We start from the raw sequence: 17,421 nt of genomic DNA on the forward strand, positions 1-17,421 counted from the left end.
ATATAGATGTAAATGTTTTCTGACCTTACTGTGTATAATAAGTCAGATTTGACCATTAAACGCCCAATTATCCCAGGGGTTGTATACACAAGGTTTGTATTATTATATTTATATCATCGTGTCCACGTGTACATCTACTCACTCACTCATTCTTTGCCGCTCACTCTCCTTAAGCTTTGCGGTCATGCTGGAGCCTATCACAGCTTACAATCAGGCCACATATACACGCAGACAACCATTCACTCTTACATTCACACATATGGACAATTCAGACTCTCCAATCAATCTAATTGCCTGCTTATGGACTGTTTGGGGAAACTGATGCACACTCATACAGACTCTTTAATCCCGTATAAAACACTGTTGATGAATTTTTGGTCCAGAAGCAGCTGATGATAAAAGAATAGGCTTGTATATATAGGCTTGTTCTGTAATCTTTATCCCCTGTGATCAAAACTAGCACACACTGTAACTACATTTCTATTGCAACCACTACATTTCTTCTGAAATTTACTACATTATTATAAAAGCCCACAGTCAGAGGAAGCAGAGCAAACTTTTATAATAATGAGCTGAAACAACTTCAGTATTTATTTGTCTTTATTCCTGGAAACCTCTCTGAGCTTTTTAGCTACATCAATACTTGGTTTGATATCTGAACGTGACTTGATCTTCGATATTTAATTCATTGTTCCTTAAAAGAATATTCAGGACACACCATCGTCCTTATTACAGTGCTTAATACTGATTCCCGAGTGCACAGACCCACAAACAGTTAGAAGAATATTCATTGTTAAGGCCAAACCGTCAGTGATGTAAACAGAGAAAGAGGGGAGGGGAGTGCAGTAAATGCAGCTGAATCCACTGATTCAAACTAATATGACATAAAAATGTAACATCGAACACAAGCAAGTCACATATTCATGTTTTTAAAGCGTTACTTAAATCACGTCCACTAAATGTCTTTGCCTTCAACAGCTCAGCACAAAAAGACTTGGCTGTTGCTGTGGGAGGAACAATCTGCGCAAGCATGTGATGACACAGTCCCACTGTCATATGACTTCATGTAACATGCTTTTGTTTTTCTTCCCTATGAAAATGTCTGCGTACGATTACTCACAGCATCTTCTGCACCAGCACATTCACATCCAGTGCATTGAATTTTTCAAACAGGCAATCTTCAAGGTTCAGGAGGTTCAACGTTTAACTGAGGTGGTAGTTCAGCACAAGCAGTGAAGAAATTAACGATGCATGGTTTAATAAATATCACTTAAATTAAATTGCAGATGTTCTGCTGGGCACCTTAGCCAATTTTAACACCATAAATTAATACAGACCCTCTACTAACAGAAGACATTGAATACATGAATAATTCATCCCACTGAGAAAATTCAAAGCCTTCTGAAAACATTTAACTGCTAAGCGCACAGCTGACGTAGGCAATCTATCAAACCTTTAATTCGAATGGCTCAAAACAGCAGCAACAATCATTCTTTAAAATCATGCCAGCACAGGTGCACATGCATACGCTCTCATGTAATAATAAAAAAAAAAAAGTCCCTGAATGTCTGCTTCCATCAGCCATCCAATACGTAAAGTGCAGGTGAAGAACGCGTCAGAAGCTCATGAGTACGTCTCGCTCCTGCATGCTGGTGAGGAAGGGCTTCCCGAACACGAACGAGTGTAGTCCCGCCCGCAGCTTCTCAGCGAAGGCCATCACGATGGTCAGGTCTCCTTCCACCGTCAGATCCAGGTCCGTCTTTAAGTTGCGCAGAGACCGGAATGGCTTCTTCCCTTTTTGCCTGTGGAGGGAGGAGAGAGTTAGCAGGATACAGTACTCGGGGTCAGAGGGTTTGCATTAGCATCTAGTTGGGCTGCAGGTGTGCATGGAGACGCCACGCCACCATGAATATTTATGCTGCTTCAGGATCGCGACTGAGCGTAAACAATCTTGTCAAGGCCTCTGTAAAATAGTATGGCCTTAGACCTCAGGCTGTTAGCTACACCGTGAGCAAGACAGCTTTAATGCTTTCACACATGCACGCACATAATCATTATAATGCATTATGTGTATTTAGTGCTGCCTCTGGAATGAGATGTGTTAAGTCATTGTATGAGGGAAAATTATCAGAATAGTAACATTAAATAGGAAAGTGAATTCAATTTCTGTAGTTTACTACTAAATACATTCAGCATTTTGCTATTCTGTGTAGCATCTGCTGTTCACTAGTGATCAGGTAGAACAATGGATTGTACAGTGAAAAATGGCTCCATTTTACCATGATATGAGCTTAGGCTAAAAAGCAACACAAAGGCTTTTTAAATCCTGGAGCTCAGGTTCTCTGTGGGCCAGTTTCAGCTTCTCTTCACAAAGAGAGAATCAGAATGCATCACATCTGAGAGTAACAGACCAGTCTGCTCATTAAGTAGGAGGATGATTAGGACAGGAAGAACACAAATACACAGAAATACATGGTTCTCTATTAATGAATCAATTGCGTTGCCTTTTGATAATAATATTGTCTTGTGGTCTTCGCCGCTTAAAAGATAGAACCATATACCATACCCAATATTTTATAGAACTTTCAGAAGAACCAATTGCTCTCCTAAAGGCAAACTGAGGCACACAGAGACACATCGAAGGCGACGGGAGCAATGAGTCAAACGCAGATGGAGCAGCGACCAGGTCGCCACAGGGAGCGTGGCATGAAAAAGGACGTGAATGAACGAGTGCAGACTGCAGAGGCACCGGTGGCCTGCTGGCAATTACAAAGAGGCTACTGGAGCTGAGCCAGAAGGTGCCAACTACTCCTGGCAGTTTATACTGAATGAGATCTGTGAAGAGTGTAAGTGTAAAGCTACAGTACTTCTACGCATGTTTTACAGGTGTGTGAGTGTGTGTGTGTGTGTGTGAGTGTATGTTCAGGAAGCGGCTCATTAGTGCAAAGGGCCGAGTGAGGCCATCAAGAGCCACCAGGTCACCTTGCAACCTGGAACACAATCTCATTTCCGTACTTGAGAGGGCAGAGTAATGAGATTCTCTTGTCTGTGATCAAGTGACGATCATAAAAACGTCATTTGGCGTTGTGAGGATGAGGAAAAGCTCCGTGGTCTCTAGTGCTGCTTGGAGAGGCTCTCAGAAGCTTAGCCATGGTGGCTGTGAGGGCCTGGCACGTGCTTCACAGCCATTTTCTCCTCAACGCATTACTCTCGTGCTATGTAGATGAGGCAGATGTCAGTCTGGAATGATGAACATCAGAAAAACCAGCCCCTTCTTCCCTCATCCTTGGAGAGCAGCTGTGTGAGCCTGGGGCACATTCACCTACATACAAAGTGCTGAAGTAGTTTCCTTTGGTTATTATTCACATTTGTTTCTAAAAATCTATCATTTTGGCCACAAGATGTACAGAAGTAATTAGAGCCCTTACGTAGTGGTGCATAATTCCCAGGTCTTCACCCCTGAAGGACTTGTCTTTTCATTCTTAGTGTAAAAGTTGACAGAGTGAACTAAAATGATTGAAATGTCTCCTCTACATTTGGAGTCACTGCTCAGATTCCATTTAACAGCCACAATAAATCATATTCACATCTTGTGACATGTGTGATTCTCCGGTGACACTGAGAAGCAGAAATGCAGAGCATGAAAGCAGGTGGCGGCCGCGGTTCGATATGTTCACATCAGCGGTTTTTACAGTCTGACACTGTGATTCGCCTCAATGTGAGCCCTGTTGGTCATTAGCCCAAATTTGCTTCATTTTTGGCCGAGCCCCATATTTAAAAAGGGAAAACTACTGAAGGAAAGGTGGTATTTCCCCCAGCTGCAGTTAGGAGGAACGTGTGTTTGTTCTGCCATTGCTAATGTTTATTCACGGTGGACATTGAAGGTCACTCAGCTCATTAACATGGAGAAAAGCAGTCACTCTGCTGTTTGGATTAATCGTGGGAACCAGAGATGATCAAGGCCCCGAGAAGGCAATGAAAAGCTCAAAGAGAACATTATAGACAAGGACGTTAAAGATGAAGACCATTCTCAAACTGCTTTAAGTTCTTGTGAATTCAACTGCTAAAAATGTTAGGACGTTTAAAAAAATAAAAATGGTAGAGTGGATGAAGGACAAGGAGCCAACATCACCTTCATGAATTTGTGCACATCTGCATATTCAGGGTAATGGATCAGTTCTCTAATGATGCTCATTCTGTATTTACTGCTGAGCTGAATCTAACCGACTCTGCCTGGTGACCTGCCACAGCTTTCACTCCGTGTCTGACACCCTGCTCTTCATCTTTATCTGTTCATCACGTGTCTGCTCTGCACCTCCAGTCGACTGAATCTGACGAATTTTGCCCATATTTCCTTGCATTTCTCTACAGTGAGTGAACATCATGGGCGGTCTCCCTCTGCAAGCAGTGTCCAAGATGGCACCCCTCATTCAGGTCATTTGCTTCCTATCTCTGTGTCTCACACTGGGTATTTGTGTGTTCTCCTGAGGGGACTGGGGGGAACCAGTGGTGATGAACGGTGATGTCCCTGTCAAAGCAAGGTCACTGGCTGCAGTGCAATGTCAAAACAAAAACAATGGCAGAAACCCAGAATCACCAGCTCTGCTGTTTATTCCTCCCTGCGGTTCTGTGTGTTTGTGTGTGTGTGTGTGTGTGTGTGTGTGTGTGTGTGTGTGTGTGTGTGAGCCACACGTTCAATCCCTTTTGCTATTTGGATTAAAATCTCATTAGTGTCACTTCTTACGTTTCGTCCTCGATGTACTTGAGCAGCGCGAGCGCCTTCCTGTGGAGCAGCAGCAGGAACTGGGCCAGATAGGTGCTCCGCAGGGACAGGCCCGGCTTCAGCATGAACACCTGGGTACAACACAGGGCGTCAATTAGCAGTGCAGACTACAGCTCTGCGGGAAAAGGTCAGGGTAGAACACAACCCCGGCGCCTTCATCCTAACCTTGAGAAAGGAACATGCCCTTGTTGTCATGAGAACCTGCTACAGCAACTCTGGGAATGCTTTCATGGAAAGGGTGATGGGTGAGGACCCACGGGAGTTACTCCCCCTCATGTTTTTCATCTATGGGCTCCAGGGATTACATCAGTGAGATAGGAGCACTTATTTCAAATACTTGCTGGAGTCAGGTAGTGGGCTATTTTTGATAGTAAGTCACCTCAAACTTTAACTTCACACCACTAGAAAGAAAACACCACAAGAAAAAAAAGCACAGCTCTGTCTTAGAATGCACAAAAAACTCAACATTGTTTATATTTTGGCTGTTTCAGTGATGTAATATGACTGAATCTGACACTGTTAATGTGATTTAACTTTCTGGTGAATACAAATTTTTTTTATATCTGATGCTGACACTGTTATTGTCACTAATTGGGTCTCAGGATCATGCTGATGATTAGTTGTTGTCTTTCTAGATTGCTGCGACGCACAAGACTCGAACCATTCCACGAGTCACATTAGAAACAGACCATTAACACTGTATGTACCTGGCTCACAGCACTGCATCAGTAGAGCCCTGGTTCAACATGCATTACAGCTGACACTACAACATCCTATACTCAATTTTTATTAGCTCGTTTTGGAAGGTGAACCATAAAATCATGACTCCTGTTAATGTAGAATACAAGCTAATTACAGTGCAAATAATACAGCTTGTTCATTAAGTATTTTTTTACAGATGATGGATGCCTATTTTAACAGTTCTTGTTGTTTTACCACCAAAACATTATAGAGCAGGAAAGGTACTATATTCTTACCTCATCTATAAATGACTTGACCAAAGTATCTGTATGCGCAACGTCTTGAAATATATTCCTAAAAAGTGGAAAGACAGAAAACAGTGTGAATCAAATTGTTTTGTCTTTGTACTTTGTGCATCTAATCTGTTCCTCCTTTAATCCGAGCGAACATGTAATATTTGACCAAAGTTATAAAACTCCCTCAAGGTGCTGCATCAGTGGGAAGCTCATGAATATAAGACCACAGAGACAATGTGTGCTCACAGGTCGGGCGTGAAGGCCTCGTCGGTGTGGATGACCGTGTCTGGAGGAATGTCCTCCTCGCTGTCCGTCTTCCACAGCGTGCTCAGCTCCGACCGCATGTAGCGCCGCTGGTTGTACGTGTGCTCGTGGCACGGCGGCATCTGCTTCACCGTGTTGATGTCCACGTCGATGTGCGTGGTCGGGTACGGCGAGTAGAGCACCTGGCGGAAGGGCAGGACGAAGCTGCCCGTGGAGTCCTGCAAATGAAGACAGGGCCGTATTGACAAGCTGCCAGCTCTTGGGTAATCTGACTCTACACTATGACTGTGGGCTTCTTTGTGACATGCCAGAGCGCCTTAATATTATTCTGTGGTGTCTGGGAATCTGCTACCTCCATCTTATTCTGTCCCAATTTGAGGTACAGACATTGCTCACTACGTTCTTCTAAGAATAAAACAACAAGCTGCCAGCTTTCAAGAAAGGAAATTATTTATTAGAACTACTGACCTGCATATAAAACACACTAAAAAAAGGCTGAAGCTTAGGGAAGCTTGCCGAAACATCCTATATCAGTGTCACGTATGTTATATGCAAAGAAGCTTTAATAAATAATTTCACGTTCTGGAAGCTTCGAGTGCCGCTTTTGTTGTTTCTCTCTAGGCCCATTCGCTTTGATTTCCCACAGCATTTCAAATGAAAATCTAGAAGAAAATCCCGCAAGAGCCGCGCAACTGATGTTATTAAGCCCTGCCAGGTTTTCTCATTCAGTTCTGTTGACTTAATGTAGCATTAAATCCTCATACCTCAACGTAGCGGCAGTAAATAACGTGACAACTTCTCCAACCCGCAACTTTGCTCACGTGTGATGCTCGCAACATTTCCCTTCTATGCCCGACACCGAGTTGTTGTAAGAAATACACACGCTGCATTTGGCAGGATGTTTGGAAGTAAAGCTCACAATGACAATGAGAGACACTATGGAAATAAGAACGCCTCACTGCAATGATACCATAAAAAGAAAATGAGGTCAACAAGAGTCAGACCCTAACGCAGACCACATTGAGCCGTATGATGAAAGGGGAGTGGTGGTTTCAGTACCTTGAGCAGACCCTGAACAAACAGCCCCGTGTCATATTTGAAGGAAGAGTCAGCCCTGCACAGGCGAGAGCTCTTCCTCTCCGCCTGGGTGAGGAAGAGGCAGAGCGTCCGCACGATCTACCAGAAGAAAACACAGGGACACACAGCAAAACCTTTACCAGACAACAAAACAAATCAAGTGGTTCCAGGTATGCTGGCTTTTACTGGTGTTTCCCTTCAGAGCAGGGGCAGATAATAAATGCGCTTTAGTTTTTAACCTTGTTGGTAGAACATCGATGGATTCCTGCACAGCATTATCGCAACATTTACTAGCAGGAGCCACATTTTCTTGGACCGTAATTTGGCATTTGGCTTGAGGCAAGGTGTTAGATACAAATAAAAGTCCTGATTTAAGTGGTGCTCTTATTAGGCTTCAAGCCAATAAATGTCAAATTAAAGTGGAGTATGCTTTTGGGCAAACAGTTAGTAGCGGCTTTCTTCTGTTGGGTGATGTAAACAGTCCATGGAGCTACTTCAGGATTCTTCGTTCCCATCATGGTTTGTCTCCTTTTCATGCACATCATTTTAAAGCACAGCCTATTAAACTGTGCACATGTATAACATATTCTGTGGCGGTGAAGCCAGTAATTCAGTGAATGTACCTTATTCACTTTCTCTGGGTTGCTTCCAACCACTATTGAACAGCCACACGTCTGTAGATGGGAGCTGATGGCCCTGAAACAAAGATGCAAATTACAGCCAATTACTGTCAATAATGTTGCTCTATTTATTCTTTACAGATTTGAGCCACAGTCACTGACACAGAGGATTTACGAGGATTAAGGCAGGAAGTGTAGAGTCTGGTAATCCAAAAATTTGCTGTGCTTCTTATGTGGTTTGGCAAAGATTTGGACCTTTTCGACATTTTCTCCTAGACTCCTATGAGGAACCTCCCTTGATCATTATTGATAATCCTGATTATTTTTCATTATAAAAAATATGTTCTGTTACCTATGAAGACCAAACATTAAGGTTTTGGAAAAAGTGACCCCTGATTGACTATATCGAAATGCTATGGAAGGAGTTGATATAGTTTTGTAATGAGGAATGGGCTAAAATCTCCCTCAGTCAATGTGCAGGAATTATCACAGCATTAGGTGAAATTCTCCAGGGATCATACACTTTCAACCACCACTTTGCTCAGCCCGCTTTTATGTTAATCTTACCACAGGAACTATAAATATTGTTAAGCTCCAGTTCACAGATGCACTGACAGGATGTCTACAGGATGCTGAATTAAACCGGTTCAACTTTGAGCAACTGGGACCTTTGTTGCCAAAATGGACTTTCAGGGCCCTGAACACTTAAGTGCAATTTAGCTTTCGTCCTTTCTCTGGAGGAAACTTGGACTAAGTGGAGAGCTATTACTCATCATTGGAGAGTTGATGGGTGTTAAATGGGCATTGTTCATCATCAGTCTCCATTCGCCTGCGCCGCAGTGCTTACTTGTGGAGGAAATCCTCGTGGCAGCTGTCCCCGATGTCATCATCATTTAGCACCGTGTCTTTTATCTGCTCAGCAGGAGCGAAACAAATGAGTCATTTCAAAAATTTGTCTCAACAAAGACCAAAGTGATGCTGAGCACATTTGCAACTACTTCCGTGAAAGCAATATGCAGAAAGATCATTGGGTAGGATGTAGGATACTAAAACTAGACAGAAGTGTGTGTGTGTGTGTGTGTGTGTGTGTGTGTGTGTGTGTGTGTGTGTGTGTGTGTGTGTGTGTGTGTGTGTGTGTGTGTGTGTGTGTGTGTGTGTGTGTAATGCTCACATCTATATCTTCTGGCACACTGTGTGTCTTCATGGATGCCAGCAGCTCCATAATGGGTACAATCTCCAAGCTCAGCACAGAAATTATGTTGTAGCCCTGAAATTAAATGAAGAAAATCTATGCAACATATGATTTGACAAAAACTGTCAGAAGGACCACATCATGAACCGGAGCTTTTCCGAATTCACTGACAGCTTTTAGTGCTGGACAATTCTTGACGCACAGCAATACAGGTATATAAAGACACATTTTGGTCAGTGCCAAAAATGCAGTGAAGATCGATATCAGGCCTGAGGCCAATAAACAGTTTCTGTCAGCTCTGAGCACTGGCAATCACGACTACGATATATATAGTTTTTAAAGCAACACAAAAACAACTAGCATTGCACAGAAAGGTCAAACTGCAGTTGTATTGAGAGACCAGTTTATGAAAAAAATTATAAAATAAACAGAGATGAGTTATATACAATATGCATAGAATGTAGGAGAGTTATAATTCGCCTCCTCTACACAAGCATGCAGGTGCAACTGACCTGCAACCTTTGAAATCTGCCACTACTATTAAAGTGTCATCTAACACAGGAAAGATTCCTTAAGAGTTGGATGAAATAAGAGTTCCTTTTTATGAGCATAAGGTTTAGTGTGAACACTAGGTTCAGAACCAGAACCATTACCTTCTGCATCCAAATGCGCCCCTTACGGATGACATGTTTTAGCCTCTCCACGCAGATGGTGTGCAGAGGCAGGTAGAACGCCAGCTCCGTCTGAGGCAGGATGATGGACAGGGCGCACGTGTTTTTGTCCCCCTTCAGCTCTCCATCGAAGATGAGAGAGACGATGATGACGCCCTTTTCTGCCAGGACGAAGAACTTCACGTCCACAGCGCCGCACTCCGCGCTGCGCAGAATCTCTCCATTAAGGGTGTGATTTGCCAAAAAGGTGATCTCTCCATCGCTGAGGAACATCAGCTGTTCGCCCTTTGGCACCCAGATGTGGCGCACGCGTGGGCCCAGGATGTTGTCCCAGTAGGCGAAGGTGGCAGCCAGGAGTGGGCATTCTCCCTCCACTGCTACCTCAGACTTTGCCACAGCAGGTGACTGGGGTGGGCAGCCAGAAGACATTGAAGTGGCTGAATAAGACTCTGTAGAACTGAAAGAAACAACACTTCTGTTTATGCTACTGGTTAAATAACAGCATAAAAGAAACAGTTAGTAAACAGTTGGATTATAGACTTCAACCTTTCAAATAATAGATCTCTTTGTGTTGAGCCAAGGGAGCACATGCTAACAGACCCACCCATCATCTCTTTCTATAGAACTGAAAGTGATGTGTTTTGCTGTTTAAGTCAGCTGACGCTGCTCGCTCACACACACACACACACACACACACACACACACACACACACACACACACACACACACACACACAGCTTCTCCTTTTGACTTGTCCTAACAAACAGTTTCACCACGTTGGGAGGTTTTATTCATTCTCTCTATTTTGCACAAAAGCATATATCAATAGACGAGCGATCGTTTTGCAATTTGTTATATTCTTCGTAATAGTTTCGATGCCAGATTACTAAAGGTTATACACGATGCATTGGGGGAATTTGCCAGACCCGTTTAGGGAACGATAAATAACATATTAAAATGGGGGACTGGTCGTTTATGTGCCTAAGTCCCAGTTGCCTTGCCTCCAGGTATCTGTGTATATCTGCAAAAAACTACAAGGCTTATTCGACAGCTTTTGTTAAAAAATGCTGTTAAATTTTCAAACAAATTCAAAACTGTGACCAAGTAATGTTAAACTAACAAATAATGAGGTGGGTTCATAACAAAGCGAACTTAATGACATAATCAGAAAGGAATAAAAAAGAAAAGCAATGTCAGTTTACTACCTATTAATATAGCATTATTATGCTATCTACGGTCTCTACTATGCTAGCTCGCTAACTAGCGTTTGCAAAATTAACACTGCGAAAACACACAGTAGAGATGACGTGGGCGTGACTTACCTGTGGTTTCCTCCTGTTGGTAAATCTCCAGCCCAGCGTTTCTAAAACCAAAGGTTTAATTGCAGCTGTCCATCAACACAGAATCTGTTGCTGCCGCAGCATGTGATTAGCCCGCTGCAGACTTGTTGTCTTCCGCACACTTCCTGGTACGTACGTCTTACGTCATCTGGGGCTAAATGAGCACAGCGCCCTCTAGTGAACGACAGCGGAAGCTGGCACTAATAAGCCAATGATGTCATTATACCGGGCGTAAAAATTAATAATTTAAATAAACTGGTCAAAATGGAAGCCTTTATGCAAATAAAGACAGATGCTTTCATATCTGCTTCGTCCGTTCTCCATCCATTATGTCATTCACAACGTTTGAACCTGGCTGCGAACCCACACAAAGGATCCGTAACAGCTCTGATTGTGAGATTTTCCTTCAGCGTTTATTCGATATTCACAGATTATTTTGAATGTTATTTTTTAGGCATCCCCGTTCCTCCTCTCATCTCAAGAAACACCAACACTACGCTTGTTCATCTACACACTGTGCACACACTGGAGTTTGCATCTATTCCTAATGGTCTCAGCAGGACTCTAATGAGTCGTCTGATGCTGTTGGCTCTAACCGCCTCATGAATACGTCAGAGAATGTATTGTTTCTGCAAACATCCAGCCCTCATTATGTAAAACACACAAAGTATTTTGTTCTTTTTGAAGTCGTCTGCCGTTCCTTCGGTCGGCGCTCCTGTCCGTCCTCCTCCGTCTCTTTGACTGCTGTTTTCAATTTCTGTTCAGGTCTCTTGTGGCCTGTTGCAATCCAGGGCTGCAAATCTCACTGAGTAAACTAGTGGACAGGCTACCAATACCAAGAAGCTCTGTTCTGCAGGATTTCCAGCTCTATCCTCTTTATAAACCTCCTCAACATTGGCTCTTCGCCTTGTTCAGCAAGGCCAATAGAAATCAATAGTTTTGTAGCTAGTTCATGTCTGAGTTTTCTTGCTTTTTCTTAGCTAATTATTCTAACCAGCTCTTATTTAGGCAGTCTGCTTTCTTTCCCAGCATTAATCTCTATCTCCAGCTAATAGTGTGTGTCTGTGTTCCATGTACTGTATGACTGGTGCTGTCCAGGGTGTGCCCCTCCAACAAGGAGAATAATCCGATAATAAATCTGGTTAATGTCCTTAATGCGAGTGAGTGATTCTAGGAAGTCACTGGTACAGGACACGCCCTGTAAACAACATGGTCCTGTTCTCTTCCATCCATTATCTGTTAATTACGAGGCGTCAGGTTACGGGTCAGACCAGACATTCCTGCCCTTTCAGCGTGAAGGAGCACCGGCTCTGGATGCCTGATGTCTGCACCCACTTTCTTCAGCGCGAGCCCACAGAGGAAACTCATTTCAGATGCTTGCGTTGGCCGTGCAGTGGGCGTGTGATGGAGCACAGACCGAACGCCGCGGCTGCAGCCGCTCATGAGCCGGTGGCGCTGGCGACCGAGTCCTTTCGATTGTCAGAGCAACACAAGTCGCCGAGAGTCTGAAACAGCATCTCAGGTTTTCATCATTGTCAACCTTGAGCTGATCTGTGCAGAGACGAGCTGACATCAACACAACTCTAATGTGCTCTACTGTGGCTCCACATGTGATGAAGGCCCTGAGAGCTGGACTTGGATCCAGGTACCTTTGGATTCACCGCTCGTAGTTTCTTTCTTGCTTTTATCAATTCTTTACAAACAGCATTTGACAGTTAAAGATACAGCAGATTGAAATAGGGGTTTTCAGGTTATAAAGCATTAATTGAACCTTTTAGCACTTGATAACACGTAACAGTCTGTAAATAGGGAGAGCAAGGTAAGAGGATGATGTCGCCCAGTGTCCAGGTCCTGATGCTGCCACTTGTTTTCTATGTGCAGCATCTTTAGACACCAAGTCATGTGCGGGTCATCGTTTTGTTTGTTAGTGTGAGAAAATCTGTGCTCAACTCTGGTTTTATTTGCTAAATTGGCAACCGTGATCGCATTACTGTATATGTGAGGTTATCAGCCTCCCTCTGCTTCCCGTATCCTGTTATTGACCTCGGTGTGGACTCTAACACCTCCACACATCCTGGCCTAATTGCTGGATTTACCTCTAGGTCTGCAGAGATTGCATTATCTATCCGCCTATCCATCTCCCGCCGCTGTTCAGCCTTAAAGACGCGCTCCTGTCAGCGGAGACGCCGCTCGCTTTGACAGTAGAAAGGTTTTATTTGAAAATTTGCATGGCATCCACTTCCCATCCGCCTCATCACTCAGCCCGGTGAACACTGTTGTCATCAGTTGTTATCTTACTTACATGTGGTCTAATGACGGGAAGGCAATGTGTGAGGAAATAACAAGGCGTCAGCAGTTGTGTTTAGGTTGTCAGACTGGTGCTGGGCCAGATTGCATGTGTTACACAGATATGTGCTAAGTCTGCACAGGGCTGTTAAATGATGCTATAAGCCTGTAGACTCAGGGAAACAAGATGCAGATGTTTTATGTAGTGGCCATTATCTGCCCGTCTGTCAGTCTGTCCACTCAACACCTGCACAAAACAGGGATCATTTACACCTACAGCACAATTCTACTGGATATTGCTCGTCCGTGTTGTGGTTCCTCTTTCTCTTTTTCATAGAACAGGAGGTTATAGAATAGGATACAACTTTATTTTACGTCATGAAGAGAGACCTGCTTCAACCTTAAAGCTTTGTCTTAAAATGCACAAGTGCGAATCCTGAGGGTTTGAGCGTGAGTTGTGCACCAGGTTAGTGTGATACAGTATGTGGCGTTGGCTCGAAGGCTCTTTCATTAAATCAGAAGAGGCACTGATTATTGCAATTATGTGCATGTAGCCTGCTGCGAATCGTTTGATTTAATTATAAAAGCCCAGCGATTACACTAAACTGCATTTCAACTTCATTTTATTTATTGTGTGAATTTGAATGCATTCCATTCTAACGTGCGCTTTAAGGTACGGATGGTAATCTCCTCCCCTCAGCGAAGACAGTCTAGTCACTTAGCATGTCATGAGTCACTTCATGCATCCGCAACGTGCAGTAAATAGCTCATGAATTGCTAATAGCATTAATTGGGGATTTTAAGTACAAAGAGCTAAATTGGATGAGCGGGCGGCGAGGCTGTTGCTGTGGTTGGCTTCATTAGTGTCAATGTTTTTGCTCGGAGACGTGTGATTGAGAGCAGTGACAGCGCGGCATCTCCTTTCATCTGACATAAGACAGACAGACGGGCTCCTGTCTCCACCCAGGCCCACAGCCTAATGCCCACTGCCAGCATCCATTAGCATCGCTTTAGCATCAGCCCTTTCCCCACTAATCTACATGGCCACCAGAAATGGGACAAAACTGCCCTGAGAGCAGCCTCCCTGGCTTCATTGCCTCCTAACCTCCCATTTCAGTCTCTTTGTGAGATAACCTCCCATTTTCCTTCCACATAGCACGAGTTAGATCGGAAAACATTGCATATATTAGCGGCTGAGCCAGACATGCTGAGCACATGCTGTTCTGAAATAAAATTAAACAATACAAGGCACAGGCATGAATACTCATTCCAAATAAAGCGGGTAGAACTGTAATATATGTGTGATCACGTAGCTGTGTCACGGTCGTGATCACGCTCAGCTGAGGCTGATCACGCCAATCGCAATTACTGCTTAATTTTTTAAAAAGGGAAAAGCGTGGTTCCGGCCGCCGGGCCGTAATAAGCCCCGGCCCTTTGTGCCGTTTCAAAGCGGACTCCAGGCCTGAAACAATACGCGCCGGCGCCGATCCGTGTTCCCATTCAAAAGCAGGAACTTCAAAGAAGCTCATTTCCTGCTGCCCAGCTGCACTGTGGCTGCTGCCACGGGCCAATCATCCTAATGAGCGCCGACGACGCAGCTAAACAAAGTCAGGGTGAGGTGGAACGGATCAAAACCGGGCTCAGGGACGGAGAAATATACGTTGCTGATTAACACCGTGACATTTGAGCTGTGGGATGTTGTTGTTCATCTGGAATACGCTCCATTAAGCCTGATGTTTAATGTGCAGAGGTGCTGGCCAACAGTCAGGCAGCAGGAGATGTGTCCTCTTATAAAGGTTTTGGCTTCTTTCATGCAACCAGAGTAAAACTATTGTTTATTAAAAACTATTGTTTATTACTACTGCAACTATTGTAAGTTGCAGTAGTTGAAGTAGATTAAGATGTAGAACCTACGTTGCTGCCAAAGACAGATATGAATCAGGATGGTTCTACTCCGGTAGGTGATGTAGCGGCGTATCTTGGTGTTACCATGGCGACAAGAAGGTTGCTGAGACCTGACCTCATCTTCAAACAGGCCAGGGAGGAGGTCTACACATTACAGTATTAATATATACTGGTACCTTATTTAGACATCCAGGTCTGATATTATTTAATAGGAGACATTTAATAACTGTGATGAGTTCAACAGAGGTTTGGATCAGCTGTAAGTCATTTTTAACAGGCAGGAGAACATGAAAGAGTTCCCATCAGGTGAGAAGATCAAAAGCTGGTTCAGTGGTCAAAACAGGTGGGTTCTGAAGAGTTAAGGATGACACCAGGGTCAGTGCCTCAACCCATAAAAGCTCTCCTGTCCTCACGTCTGTCTTATACGTCAGCGTTTTAGTCCTTGTGGATGGACACTGTGGCAGCGAGCTGAAACCAGTGTGACCAGCGGAGCAGAACTTTGACCCAGATGAAGAACCGCCACTGCAGCTCTGGCTTCAGCGTCTTTCCTTCTGTCCAGTCGCTCCCTTCGCCTGCACTTGTTTTGACGTACTGCCGACATTTAAACACTGGCCGTGATGCATTCTGGGAAGTCAGAGCATCGGTAGGCTGCATCCTACCGCATGCAGACGCATGCTGCCCACCACTGCCACACACAGCGAACGTTGCCACGCTATTTTCAATGCATTCAACAATGCATCATGATTAAGTTGCAGCCCATTAACATTAAACAAGCTTTTTCTCCCTTTCGCCTTCTTCCATAAACTCTGCCAGGACTAAAATCTTTGGACGGCATCGATACAAATCACCTGAAGCTTTAACAAGGATTTCTGGGCTCAGCACCAGCAACGTCTTCAGCGTAAACCAATCAATGGTGGCGACGAGAAGGATGCCAGGAAGCGACAAAAGGCTTTTTCCACGTGTCCTTTTTGTCTCAATAAATATTGTAAATGTAGTGCATTTCATAATGTAGCTTTTCTTTGTGTCAGCAATGCTCCGCTTTTGGGTTTCTGGGAAATTAGGAGACGTTGATGTTGGTGAGTGCTGAGAGCGTGGCCTGGTTAACGTCCTCTAACATAAACACTTATTGAACCCAAAGGGACCGGTCTGGCTCAGAGCCAGGGGCCAGTTGTATTAATGCTTTAACTGTGTAGTATTACATCCTGGTTGAGTTGGACATTGGATGGATTCAGACCAGTGGACACTTCCCCTTGTACAGTAAATGCCATGAACAAACATGCTCTCTGAAGCCGCCTCTTTATTAAAAGCAGCTTATTCATGAGCTGAGGTTTCTCCCATCAGTCCTAAATCCTCCACCAGCTCCTTGCTGCTTCTCCACTGTCCTGGGTCAACACCAAAGCTCCCCCCCACCTCCTCTGAACCAGCTCCTTCTGCCGGTGCCACTTCACGGGGATTCTTTACTCAGTTACACATGAAACGCCCTGAAGTTCAACAGGTTTTTGTATGTTTGCATCAGTCAGTCATTAGTGATTTACGCTTTATTAGATCCCCAGTGCTGGAGTCTAGGAAGTAAACCTGGATTCCTTATTGCACAGGTGTGCACCTGCAAACCTGCAGTGAGCGTATCTTTTTCCATCCTAACTACCACCACCGTTGTAACATTTCATCTTCCGGATGCTGCTTTTTGGACACACACTGTAGAAAAAAAACAGCATTAAAAGTGCCGATGGATGCGACGGTGAAGCACCCCTGAAAGCACTCTCCTCTGCTTTTCAGGACTCGCTCTGCATGTGTTTGAGCTCTATTGTTTGAATGTAAGCTGCAGTACAGGTAGAAGTAACGCACTTGACTTGTGTGTTTATTACTCACGGCAATTCGCCTCACGCCCAGCGTTATTCCTGCAGACACACATCCTTCCCAACGCTGCCGCGACATTAAGAGACTCCCAGACACGGCAGCTTCTGGCGCCAGGCCCAGGCAGCCGTCTGGGTTTCCCAGGAGTCTTTTATCCCGCATCAAACAATCAAACACACAACATGAAACATGCAGCACCGGCGCTCCTCCTGCTTATTGCTCCCTTTTTGAGGAAAAGCTGAACAGGCTATAATGATTATTCAGGCAGCATGTCGCCGCAGACGCGCTTGAAGTGACACGCCGGCGTCTGCAGCCTCCGTCTAACTCATCCCGCAGCCCCCTGCCGAGACAGGGACGTATATATTTAGGAGCAGGTGATCTGTGCGACTCATATTCACCGCAGCTTTTTAGCGCCTCGTTGCATTCGGCAGCTAGTCAATCTTTCACACAGG

At 44.3% G+C, this 17,421-nt stretch overlaps 1 protein-coding gene across 1 annotated transcript; it reads right to left on the reverse strand.

Annotated features, from left to right (window-relative positions):
- Window positions 1–582: 582 nt before the first annotated feature.
- Window positions 583–11,066, reverse strand: c9orf72 (C9orf72-SMCR8 complex subunit). The gene is made up of 10 exons (XM_029138723.3): window positions 10,907–11,066; window positions 9,567–10,041; window positions 8,893–8,988; window positions 8,569–8,633; window positions 7,725–7,797; window positions 7,084–7,200; window positions 6,007–6,242; window positions 5,761–5,818; window positions 4,745–4,854; window positions 583–1,802 (listed from the first exon to the last, which is right to left on the reverse strand). Exons 2-10 carry the CDS (start codon window positions 10,011–10,013, stop codon window positions 1,616–1,618), a joined length of 1,389 nt encoding a protein of 462 aa, XP_028994556.1. The 5' UTR covers window positions 10,014–10,041; window positions 10,907–11,066; the 3' UTR covers window positions 583–1,615.
- Between the last annotated feature and the right edge of the window lie 6,355 nt (window positions 11,067–17,421).

Source organism: Betta splendens, chromosome 22 (assembly GCF_900634795.4).
Source record: "Betta splendens chromosome 22, fBetSpl5.4, whole genome shotgun sequence".
In the NCBI taxonomy this organism is placed as follows: Eukaryota; Metazoa; Chordata; class Actinopteri; order Anabantiformes; family Osphronemidae; genus Betta; species Betta splendens.

Coding starts and splice junctions, on each gene's coding strand:
- c9orf72 (XM_029138723.3), bottom strand. CDS start 10,013: ATGTCTTCTGGCTGCCCACCCCAGTCACCTGCTGTGGCAAAGTCTGAG. Junction 7,798..8,568: donor CACGAGGATTTCCTCCACAA/GTAAGCACTGCG, acceptor TCTTTGTTTCAG/GGCCATCAGCTCCCATCTAC. Junction 1,803..4,744: donor AAGTACATCGAGGACGAAAC/GTAAGAAGTGAC, acceptor CTCCCTCCACAG/GCAAAAAGGGAAGAAGCCAT.